Raw genomic sequence first — 13118 nt, 5'->3', positions numbered from 1 at the left:
TGGCTTTCCTCAATGATGGACTTTGATTAGTAAATGTAAGCCACCCCCTCCAAATAATTGTATTTCTATTTGAACCTTACCCCTATAATGGAGATTCTATTTTTTTTAAAACATGTTTTTAGTCAAAGGATACAAATGAACTTTCATATTAAAAAAGGTATCTGAGCATTAAAGACTGGTCATGTGATCAGTTTTTCCAAACAGTCTAGGGAAAAACCAGGGTGCCCCCAGGACTGAGCACAAGTAGAGATGGTCAGCTATGCTCAGGTCCAACCTAAAGCCTGGATATCAGGGACATTGTGGACCTCACAGCATTCCTTTTCCTTCAAGGAGACCGACCAATCTTTAAACTGGGGCTACAGAGATGTGACTATCGCTACAGAGATGTGACTCCATCACTTCAAAGTGTCAGAAGTCTTATTTGAGGGAGTTGAGTTAGGAAGCACTCTTGTGAACAATTCCTTTCATGAAAGGAATATTTTTGGTCTAATGATTAACGATGGTATATTTTGATTAAATGTCACTGAGCAGTGCTGTCGACATTGAGTTCATTAGGCCACAGAGGGTGTACTCCTCAAAGGGGCTGTGAGGTATGTCTTTCTGGCTCCAGATGTGATCACCTATTGGCACAAACGCCATCACCCTACACCACAGGACCTGATACACTCATTTGCTGGCACATACTCCCTACCATCCACCCTACACCATGGAACCATCCAGCCTTGGACTTGAGCTTCCACAACTAGGAGGTGGAAACACAATCCCCAAAGCCTCTTAAGTATTTCATATTTGTTATATTATTGTGATAGTTAGACACAAGCTGCTTCCTACCTCTTACCCCAATCCTGTGTCTTTGAGGGCCTCAAAGAGGACTCATGTAAGACTACACCTTCAAGTGGGCTGCAGCCAAGCCCTGTTGAACATAACATGTCATGATAGACTAAGGGAGTCACAAAATCCCAAATAGGAAACAAGTTGTAAATTTACCTATTCCTGTCCAAGTTGATAAATGCCTACATAGGATTGTGAACAGGTCTCAGATCTACTGAGTAATGACTAAAGGAAACTATTTTTAAATAGTTTCTAGACTTGAAACATAAGGCAAAGGGCTGGAAAGATGGAGATGGTTCAGCCAGGTAAATGCTTGTCTTGCAAGCATGAGGACCCGAGTTTGAGCTCCACATGGTTTGTTTTGCTTTTAAAGGCCAGGCACAGTGGCACACACTGTATTACTGGTACCAGGGAGTCAGAGATAGGCAGATTCCTGAGGCTCACTCACTGGACAACCATTAGAGCCTACTTGGCATGTCCCAAGTCCATGAGACCACTTCTCTTCCTCTTCCCAAAGGAGGTGCCAGAGGACTGACTCAAGGTTGTCCTCTGGCCTCACCTGTGTGTATACACATGAACATATAAGACAGGAGTTATACTCAGCCTCTTTATTTGCAAGTCCAATCAGTGATTCAACCTCATAGTTCTTTCCTTATGCAGGTAATAGATGAAGCCAACAATCACCACTGAACCCACTAATGCAGCCACAATAGTTACTGTTTTAGAAGCAGTATCCTTGGCAATCTCATGCCTGTTAGGGACCATATCATCTACAAAGAAAGCAGGTATTCAAGTCATATAGCTGTGCTGAGGCCTTCTACAGATGTTAAGCTTCAATCACTTGCTCTTGGACGTTTACAGTAGGATAACCTCACCTTTATTGCTACCTTCATTCTCCCACGCTCCACATCTACTCTCCCCTCTGTTATTACCATGCCCTCTCCCATCTCAAGCCAGATGGGCTGATAGCTGGAGAGCACCTCAGCCTCTCAGCCTGACTTAATGAAATGTCCCAATAATTAGCTATCCCTGGATGTATGGTATCACAGAATACCATAATTTAAGATAGCTTAATTTTATATTTTAGGTCTGGAGTTGAGGCCCTCTGGGAGAGACTATGGGAGGATTATAGGATCATAATCCCTTATGATTTCAGTTTGGCAGAAGTTAAAGCAATATTCATGCTTTCCAACCTACCAATCTGCTAGCAATATATGCCAAATTTCTTAGTATGGTAGGCAGCAATCCTCCTAGAGATCAAGTGTGGCATTAAGAACCCATTATGACATCCAGCACAAGAGTAGAATTGTGAGAACACACACAATGGGTCATGAACAAGACCATGTCTAAGAGCCCCCATGCATCCTACATGGTTCTATCAGAGACTAAAACACAATTCTATCAGTAGGTACCAAACATGATCTGGCTAGTGTCAAGATTTTCAGGAGAGCATACAAGCAGTTAAAGGCTCTGCTGGAAAGGAACTTTAAGCATATTAAAGTTGACAGGAAAAAAATCTAAGTACCCCAGACTTTAAATCTGTACCTTTAAGTGAAGAGTCATCTGACAACAAGAGAATGGGTCCTGGAAGGCTAACTGTCATTGTATCTTCTTTGATGGCCTCTGTGGTGGGAGACAGATAGTCAAGGGTGTATTTTGACCTTGGGAGTAGTGTGCCAGAGGCATCAATGGAGTCCCTAGAAGATGTTCCTGGAGTATCCAGTGGTATGAATTCCATCTGTTTTGTCATGGATAGATTCCCGGAGGATGGATTCATTGGGCTAAATGAGAACCTGTGCACCTCGGGCTCACCACATTGGTAAAGACTGGGTGAAGATGTTTCTTGGGACTAGGTGGAGAAGTTATTATCCTAAAACTTACTCAATTCTAGAAAATTGAGGCTTGCTTTGAGCAACAAGAAAGGATTGGATTTTTACCTCGTTTGCTCCTCAATGGTGCAGGGCAAGTCACAGAGCACAGAGGGGAGTCAAGGGACCCTCGGTTGCAGATCAAGGCACTGCAGTGGAAGTAGATCTAGAAGAGGGAGAGAGTCAGGTGGAACCAATGCACTCACGGTCAACCTGCCCCAGGTGACTTTTTGATCACATACCAGGCTAGAGAGCCCCTGTGCCTCTGATACAAAGGCAAAGGTCTTCACGTCAAACCTCTGGTAGTGAGTAGGATGGACCACAGAGGAGCCAGCTGGATGGAAGGTAGTGCGGTAGTTGTCCAGTTCATATTCACAGCTAGGAAACGGGCACCAGGATGGAGGCATCAGTCATAGGAACCCACACATGCACATTTGGACAAGGTGAGCCAAATGTAACAACTCCATGCTACAGCTATGTCTACATCCGACCAGTACCTTTGTTTTACTTACATCTTTCTGACTGGACCTAGCCATCAATATTCATGAAGTCCTATGTATAACACCTATATTATACTATATAAGAGTTACTGGAATTAGCTCTTATAGACCAGGCTGGTCTCAAACTCAGATCTGCCAGTGCTGGGATTAAAGGCATGCGCCACCACTGCCCAGCGGCGGAGGATTAGTTTTAATCACTAGTAAATTTTGATGCTTTATCTGGGCAACCCTGTGGTGCAGGGAATACATACCCATCCACGACAATGTGCCACTGGGGGACAGAGGCTGGGTCCCTAGAAGATGTTGCCCAGCAGTCATCTAAGACCAGTTTGATACTGGGATCATTCCTGTTCAAGACAGTCACTTCCATGTAGATTGGCTGGCGGAGGTATCTCACTAGAGGATACTCATCCTTCCTATAAGGTTGTTGGTAGGATTTGTCTGCAATTAATGAAAACCTCTTCAGGACCGAGTTATAGGGTGGCTGCAACATACATTATGCTGGCAGCATTGGATAAGGGATTTTCCCCTAAAATGCACTAAGTGTTTAATCATTAGCTCAAGTTGCAACACCTCACCTGGGTAGGTTTGCAGGACCAACATCAGTGGACCTGGCTTTACAGAGGCCACTGGAGAAAGAAGACTTTTGATATTGGCATTTAGTGGCACACTGCCCTTGGTGTAATAACACCTCACTGTCATTCTGGAAAATTGTGGGTAGGGAGAGAAGAATTAGGTTAACAAAATCCCTGCAATTTAAACAAAAGCTTAAAATACTTCAAGTAGAAATTAAATCATACCTGAACTCACTATCCCTGAATATGATGCTTGGTGGTAGATTTTTCCAGAGAGCATGTATTTCATTCTCATAGATGACTTTATCACCTTCAAACTTAAAAGTTAAAAGTGGGTCAACAAAGTACTTACTTCAAAAGTCTTCACTTCTTACCACTGGCTATTACTCACTTTCTGTCCCGTTCCACATCCATTCAGAGGTATATGGAACCGTACAAGGCCCTGTGACTGAGATTTGAAGTTAGGCTGACAGGAGGAGTTTCCCACCAGGAGGGTCTCCAGGTTCAGAGCAGGTTTTGTTTGGTGGCTGTAGACCTCAAAGTCCATAAAGCCATCCTGTGTACACAGTTCATCTGCAACTGGACAGCATTAAAGGGTTAGAGAAAATAAGCCTATCCTGTGACATTACCTGTTAGCCTTGAAGTCTTAGAGCAATCCAGAAACTAAGCTTGAGTCATCTTAAGTCTCTTTGAGCAACACTGAAAAGACCTTGGATTACAAGAAGAATGTAAGTTACCATGACCAGTGTTGTCACCATACAGACCAGGAGACATGGGAAGAAGGATCCATAGGGGATGAGGCCACACCCTGATAGATGATTCAAGTGCCTTAAGGATTCAATCTGGGTTGACTATGAAGTGCTAGGCTTCATTGTGTCCCTTTCTCAGAATTTGGATTTTTTTTAAACTAGGGAAGCCCATATAGGAAGCTATACAGTATTTAAACAATCTGACAGAACTCCAAGACCCAAAACTGGGGGTTCTGAGCTCTTTGGTAGGGAATACTCAGCCTGGACTCACAAGTCCCGGACAATTTGAGAACTGGGAAGGGAACTTTTATTACTGGCCTGACCTGGTCTAGGTGAGGAGTAAGGAAAATTGAGGCTCACTAGAGAAGGCTCCTACTCAGGATTCCTTTTCAGAGTTCACGGAGTCTCAGGAAACACTTTTAGACTAGAAGCTTGAAGCCTTTGTCCCTGGATAGTGGTGTGGTGAGACTCTCATATCTAGCCCAGCATACCCAGGTTAAATCCAACAGTTCCACAATGATTTACCTCCCTGCATGAATGTTTGAGAATGGTAGCACACTTGGGCCCCCATCCTAGAATTTATATAGCCATTTCTGACATGGCTCATCTTCAGTCTCTTTAACCCACAAGCATGAATCAGAATCTTGGTCTGTTACATCTTCCCACATGCATTGAGGAAAAAACCCCGGTAATTTTGATTTTAAAAAAAATCTTTACCTATAGAGACTGGTGACTCACAGTGGCACTCAGGATCAATCACCAAGGATACCATGTCTGATTGGAGGTAAAAATTCAGCTTGAGTGAAGAGAAGTAGAACTGATAGGGTGGACATTTTTCAGAGGGCTGAAAATAAGAGAATGTCAACTAGCCATCTCCAGAAGCAGGAATTAGTCTTCAAACACTTAAAGAACACACTTCAGACTGATCTAGTTTCCTTCTAAGCCAAAACAAAAGAGCAGTCACTTCCTCAGGTCAGGCTGCTTCTCTAGGTAGGAAGTTCATTGCTTTAAACTCACACCAGAAAGTGCCCAGTACTTCATTCATGCTCTTTTTACTATTGGTCACTAAAGCTTGAATTAACAAATCAAACCAAAAGTAGTGGCGTTCCTCACCAAGCCCAAGAAGGGCTCAAAAGGACTCCAGATATTACAAAATGCTATTGACACACACACACACACACACACACACACACACACACACACACTCTCTCTCTCTCTCTCTCTCTCCCTGGCAACTGCATCAAGACTAGCCCTGGGATAATAGCCCCTTAAGCAAAAGGTTCAAGCAACAAAAGATCAAGTTGCCCATTATATAACAGCATAGCAAGGTTCATCATTGGATGTTTGATAGGTAGTTTGTACTTGTCAAATGAACCGAGAAAGTGTAGGAAAGTACCCATGTGCAGAAGTTAAATGGTATTAGAGAGAACTTTCCTTAAAATTTTTCATATAGTGATCAAGGGAGGCCTGGCACCATTTAAATTCATTATAGCAAATAGGCTCTATGGGAAAATCATGAGTCATATCATATTATCCCAAGAGTACTTCAGAAGGCTCTTGTGACATTCAGGAAATAACATACTTTTGTTTTCAGGAGAGTTTTTCTGAAATGTAGTCTCAAGCCATTTGTTGCTTCTTTGTCAATCCCATTGGCATGCCATTGCATCTCGGGGATGCTGCTTTTTCCAAAGTCCACAGACTTTAGCTTCCCAGGAAATTCTGGTATGGTGAGAGTCATGTGTGTAGCATTGCAAGCCACAGAAAGATCTGCAAGCAAATGATTGACGGAATACCCATTATCAGTCTTGGTTAGGCCCCAAGAACAGTTTCTCACTGCTGCAGCTGTGATCTCTTGGGCCTCACCTGATGCACAGACAGCTTGTGAGAAGAAGGTGACCTTCTGCCCAGGAATTGAGAACAAAAGCTGCAGCTCCACAGTAGAGAGACGACTGCTCCCTTGCTGGGGGGAAGAGGGTCAGGAATTAAAGACATTAGTTTGAGTAACCAATAAGAGCCAATATGTTCAAGCATTGGACATTACTTTGGCACAAAAGATATGTAGGCATTTTATCCAATTTCTGCCAAAGTGCTCTGCTCTTAATCTTTGCTTGGAAGTCTAGTACTATCTGTGGGGAAGACCTATAGTTGACCATAGGTCAATGATCATCTTACCATGCTGGTCAGGGTGCTTACAGAACCCAGAAATCCTGTTATATTCAAGGTGAAATGAAAACTGTCTTTATTAAAGTAGCCAATGTTCGAGTACTAGCCAGGACCGGTCTTAAGCACAGTCATGCACGACTTAGTGGGATAGATCCTAAGAAGTGCGCCATCAGACAATTGTCCTTGCACAGTAGAGCATAGTCACACAAAACCTTTTACCATTATCCACCTAACATGAGATTGTATGTGTGAAACCTTTATCCAGTGGGCAGAAGAGTATCATACAGCACCGCTATAAACATGGGCAAGGCACTGTACTATGTTACTACAGCTATCATAAACAGGCTAATTCTGCTCCACTACAGTATTATATGACTACTGTCATATGGTCCATAACTGACCTAAACATTATGCAGAACATAATTATAACATGTCAATTTAACATGTCATAGATGACCTGGAAGACGAAGTAAACAGTTTCACCCAAACAGAATACCTTAACTCTTAAGACTCACAATACCCCTTTCTCTACATTATACTTGGAATGTAAGTCTATAAAATGAGCCTGAGCTGGGCATTGGTGGCGCATGCTTTTAATCCAAGTACTTGGGAGGCAGAGGCAGGCAGACCTCTGAGTTCGAGGCCAGACTGGTCTCCAGGATAGGCTCCAAAGCTACAGAGAAACCCTGTCTCAAAAAAAAAAAAAAATGAGGGAAGAACACATACTAAGACCAGTGTCTCTTCAACATTGCATTCCTATCATCCAATGGAGTACTTGGTATTAGAACTTACGGATTGTGACAGATTCTCACTGTGTAGTCAATGCTGTCCTCAAAATCACAAGCCTCCTGCATTAACATCCCATGTATTAGAACTACAAGTATATACCAATCTATCCATCTAAATATATGTCTCTAATTGGCAATATAGCCCATTTTTGAAGACATGGTTGAAATCAAGCTGAGGCTTAAGAACATTGGCCAGTTACTTGGTGTGAAAACCCTTTTATATCACCTACCACATAGTGAGCGACTCCAGTAGCATTGATTGGCACATCAAGGGTTATCTTCCGGGTGTCAATCAGAAGACTAAATCCTTGTATTAAGGCATCCTTCAGGGGCAAAGTGTGGACTCTTGTACCATTGCCAAGCTTAACAATCCATCCTGTCTCAGATGCATTCTTCTAAAGGTCCAAAGACATGGAGATAATTTCAAGTAGTCCTTTGACCTACATGTGCATGCCAACAGCGCACCTCATGACTGTGCATGTGCACACACACACACACACACACACACACACACACACACACACACACACAAAGAATTTAAAAAGACTGGTACTTAACCAGAATCTAATATTTTATCCGATTAAAGTGACAATGAGCTTTAACATGAGTTTAAATGTTATATAGTTTATAAGTGAGGAATTGAATTCTTGGGGTTGGAAGGTGACTCAGTGGATACTTCCTGCTCCTCCAGAGGATCCAATTCAGTTCTCAGAATCCATATTACATGATTCACAATTGCCTTTAACTCCAGTTACAGGGATCTGACCCCTCTTCTATCCCCGGCAGTCACCCTCCCCCCCCCCACACACGGTGCACACACACACACACACACACACACACACACACACACACACACACACAAAAACAAACAAACAAACAAAACAACACTGTACTCTTACCTGATCATCATCAGCAAGCTTAGAGAAAACATATGGGAAGGAAAACTGGAAAGAAAAAAAAGTTTCTGAAGCTCTGCCATCTATTTTTCAGAAAACACAGATTTTAACATAAAAATTAATCAATGCCATTCTTCCAAGAAGCCTGGCTGCTGCCATGCAGTAGGAAGAGCACATGGCCAGATGTGTCTTCCAATCCTGCCCTTGGATTTACCCCTTTGGGTGTCCAGTATCAAAAGGCATTGCAAAAGGTAGACTTGAATTACAAGTTGAAATGCTAGGTTCTGAAACACACAACCTTTATTATCTGCACAGAACCAAGTACAGCATCAAGCCATTGCTGCCATGACAAAAGTACAACTATTACTACTTAGTGGTCCATTGTCAACATGAGCCTATTGAGTACAAACACAAATGCAAAGAGGCTGGTTTGTCTATTTACTATGTTTTAGTTTGAAGACAGGGCCTGGCATGTGGTATCAGGCAATAGTACGAGTATCAGTGACTGCAGACTTGAGCCTTTTCTATTGCTAGGCATGCTATGCTCAATGCTGTGTGTGTACTCAGCTCTTAGAGCTGCCCTGCCAGGTGACTGTTGTTCTTCCACTTTAGCCTTAGAAACAAAGTCTCAGCGTAGTTGAGAAAATCCATCACACAGCAAATATAGTAAGAATCAAACCGAGGTCCACCCAGCTACTAAGCCCAGCTATGTCCACAACACCATTCCATTTCCCCTGCTATAGCCGGAGGAGAGGCAGTCATCCCACTTCACTTACAGATACAAAGTCCTTTGTGCAGACTACGACTTCTGAAACCTCGTGGATCTCCGTTTTCATAAACGGACAGGAGAAATGATGCATGCCTGATTTTATGTCAGTACTGTTGTCCTGGACCCTGATGGTCACCTGGTACCCACCAAACTGTGTGTACAAACATAGCACAAGTGAGGAAATTGGCAATTCTAGAAGACTATCAGTCTGACCATTATATAGAAGAACATAGAAGGTGCTTTATTCCTTTGCCAGGAGACTATATAGATAGCTCTTTGAGATATCCTTGTAAGACTCACAGTTTGAGAGAGAGAGTTCAAGCATCAGGGATAGAGCCTGCTTTTCTGTTACATTTTTATTATGTTCTGTTGTCTTACGTTGGGAATCATTGTCTAGTCCCAGACATTTATACAGGTTATTCAAATATACCTACTTTGTAACTAAGTAGAAGCCCTTGTGCTAGGTGAAGCCATCTGTTACCTCTGACCTCAGGGAACTTTATAAGGCAAGAGAATTGCTATTAATTTTCTGTTAGATGTTAGAATAGTAACTCTTGGAATTTGTATCATTTTAACTTTAAAATCCGTTCTTAATTCAAACCACATTAAGGCTAGGAGATTAGATTTGGCATTCACAGCTTGCAGTTAGACACTGGGCCCAGGGGAATGCAATTCTAAGCTTCTTGCAGTTGGAAGGCCTGTATTCATAGGAGGACATCCAGTTGGAAGGGATATGTGATAGGGAGTCCTGGGAGAAGTTAGAAGGGGTGAGTGAGGGGTGGATGTGATAAACACACACTGTATACATGTATGAAACGTCAAAGAATAAGAACAGGAAGTTTAAATCAGTACAGATTTTCATAAAAGATCTGCGATTACTTTCCTGAGCCACCACAGAAGGTCTTAGTGGACTAGATGACTGCTCAGAAATCAGGGTCTATGGATATACACAAAGCTTACACTGTAGGGCCAGATGATGTGACATTTGGTTCCCAGGACTCACCCCACGCCCACATTAGCTGGAACCCTTCAACACACCCAGAACCCCTAGGTGTTTCTTTGCACTGAAAGCTTGAGAACTTCCGCCATGTGGCAGTTTTTATTACTTCTAATGACCCTAATTGGGCAATCCTGTTGCTTGGCAATAGAGAAACCCTTATTGCTTAGCAACTGTTTGCTTTTTAACACCTGTTCCTAAGCTAGTCCTCTATCTGCTAGCACCAAAAATAGCCTTCCATCTCACACAGGGGTTATATTAAAATAGCACCATGCCCAAACATTTGCTTTATCTAAGTGGTGTGCCCTGCTTTCACCTCTATAGTATCATTCGTCTTTATACCCTGTGGAGATGGCAGTGCCTTTCCAATTTTCCAATAAGCAAATAGAGTCTTAGCAAGGTTAGGTAGCTTACTTGAAGTCAAACCTGGGACTAGCACAAGCACTGGGCTTATTCGACACTGTATTTCAGACCCTTTCACCTCGACTGGGCACTATAAGCTACGTGACAATATCCTTGACTTTTTCCCACCCTGATGCCAGTAGCAGAGTCCATCCTATCTCTAAAATGTTTCTAGGTGTGATCAATGTATTGGGTATGTTACTAACCCAATTGAACAAGTCATTCTGATTGGAGTCTACTGTTCTATTTCAAACTAGACTTAGCCATCAAGTTTAATACCAGTAAATGATTAGGTTCCTACTCCCCAAATCACTCCTCAAAAGCACTTACTACGCTTGTAGCACAGGGTTCATAAGGAAACTTCATGATGAGCTTTTCTGAGTCCAGGGCATAAGTGCAGTTCAAAATTTTATCACCAGAGGTATCTAGAGAATACAGATAACCAAGAAATATATTCCAGTGTCAGAACCAACTGAAGGTTCTGAGCCAGGACTTCATATCCACATCTTAAGGCACTTCTATCACTTATGACCCAGTTTGGTGATGTGATTTCAACTTTGTGTGCTGTGACTTACATGGGGAAGTTTCCCAGAGGATCCCAGATAAGTCATTCTACCCAGGAAAGACGGGTGTTCCCCTCTAGGTGGCATCGGGATACCCATAACACCAGGGGAGACATGCCAGTTGCCATAGGGGTTGGACTCTTGTGTACCCAAATAGGTGGTCCTGCTTTCTACAAAGTGGAAATAAGTTTCAATAGTACAGGGGCTGGAAAGATGCTTAGAGGTTAAATGCAGGGCCTGTGCTTCCTAGAGGACCCTGGTTCAATGTCCAGAACCCATGTAGCAACTCATAACTGTAACTCCAGTTCCAGGGGATAAGATACTCTCACACAGACATACATGCAGGCAAAACACCAATGCACATAAAAAATTTAAAAAAGGAAAAATCATTAAAATATTTTTTAAAAGATTAAATAGTACATATTACATACCCACCACAGAAGGTTGCCATTTTTCCATGTCAAAACTGCTTGGAAACTTAAGTCTCACTTCGTTTTCATCGCAAGTGACAGTGACTGGAGAACAGATGAAGTATTGGAAGACTTTAGAGTTACAGGAGAAACTATTCCTTACAGGAGACACTATTCCTACAGCTAAGTGTGGAAACACCGTCTTCCTCGACAGCATGGAAGAATGACTGCTGGTTGAAGAAAGGGAGGAAGGACATTCTTACCCTTAGGGAGCTCACAGATCAATACTTACAAATGCAACGCAAGATGTCAGAGCTGTAAGATGTTCCTATTCACTCAGGGCTCCCCAAGGAGAACCCCAGCTTAGTGTTAATAAGTCAAGGCCAGAAACCTAGACAGGGAGCTGCCGGCTGCAGGCATAGTAGGTCTCAGAAGGAGAAACTTGCCCTACACTCTTCCAAATTAAAGCTTTAAGAAGAAAATCCTGGGTAAGCCCCAGGATTCTCCCCCTCTCCCCCCAAGACCAAACTCTGGCCAAGACCTGCCTTTCTGAAGCCTCTGACTCAGGGGAGAGTCTTAAACTTTTTCAGAAGAGTCCTTGTGTCTGATGCTGATGCTTTAAGCTTAGAGCATAGAAGAAGATTATGAAGCATATAGCTTAAGCTAGGTACCAGAAAATGCAAAACAGCAAGGGGTTGGGAAGTAGCACAGAAGTTGTTTTGAACTCTTGCATCTAGCTGACATAGCAAGCCCACAGATATGAAGGAGAAATTCTTTAGTGACTTAACTAACGTAAGAAGGGAGTGATAAGTCATTAAGCTAGGCACACACCAGAAAAGCCAGCATCAAGAAGGTTGGGCAGATGGATTGAGACATTGGACTGAGGCCACACTAGGCTACACAGCAAGTCCCTGTTATAGAAGGATGGGGAGAGAGAAAAAGAGGGAAGAAAGTTGGGACAAGGTGATGAACTATTCCATTTGCAGCCTGTTCTCTTCAGTAGGAGGGTTCTCTCACCCAAGAGACATACCTGGGAAGTCAGGATCCTTCCACTGAGGAAGACTTAATGAGTTTACTGAAGACCCAAGGGCAAATAAAAGAAAAATTGACCTGTAGGTGCTAGATGAGAGAGAGGGAATGGGTTAAGGAAAAGTGAACTTCAACAAATAAAGCCATTGCATTCTCCACCCTCACTCCCAGAATGACTCACCTCCTGAAGCATGGAAGACTTACAGACTCTCTCCTCCACCTCCAAACCATGTTGGAAGCCACACCGAGGCTGTGTGCGCAGCTTTCACTGTTATAGCTGAAGATAGGATGTGATCCCACCCTCTCACCATTGGGGGCACCTGGATCACCCAGCCCAGCTGAGAAGGAGGTATTTGGGGAAAAAAGCACCACCTGCCCTCCCTTATACTTGCCTCCAGCAGCTTTTGCAGGACAGAAGTAAAACCAGGGTTCCCTGAAATTGGCCCTAGGTGAGTAAATTGGTGGCCCATCCCAGGATTTTGGGTGAGGGGAATTCAGAATTATCAGCAAGATATTTACAGTTCCAGTATAGTGAAGGATGTTTGGGTTCAAAAGAGTGGCACTTTTTTCATACCACT

General features: G+C 42.9%; 1 protein-coding gene across 1 annotated transcript; it reads right to left on the bottom strand.

Annotated features, from left to right (window-relative positions):
- Nucleotides 1-1455: 1455 nt before the first annotated feature.
- Nucleotides 1456-12771, bottom strand: Zp2 (zona pellucida glycoprotein 2). Its single transcript, XM_027410349.2, is given in 20 exon segments — nt 1456-1601; nt 2377-2454; nt 2769-2865; nt 2942-3057; nt 3060-3077; nt 3451-3475; nt 3477-3640; nt 3778-3902; nt 4000-4091; nt 4166-4353; nt 5241-5367; nt 6106-6290; nt 6387-6483; nt 7705-7869; nt 8374-8418; nt 9147-9290; nt 10869-10963; nt 11533-11616; nt 12542-12630; nt 12722-12771. Coding segments are annotated over 20 exon segments (2130 nt in total).
- Between the last annotated feature and the right edge of the window lie 347 nt (nt 12772-13118).

Source organism: Cricetulus griseus, chromosome 3 (genome assembly GCF_003668045.3).
Source record: "Cricetulus griseus strain 17A/GY chromosome 3, alternate assembly CriGri-PICRH-1.0, whole genome shotgun sequence".
Lineage (NCBI taxonomy): Eukaryota > Metazoa > Chordata > Mammalia > Rodentia > Cricetidae > Cricetulus > Cricetulus griseus.
The sequence above is the reverse complement of the archived record's forward strand: the minus strand, read 5'-3'. Positions and strand labels throughout refer to the sequence as shown.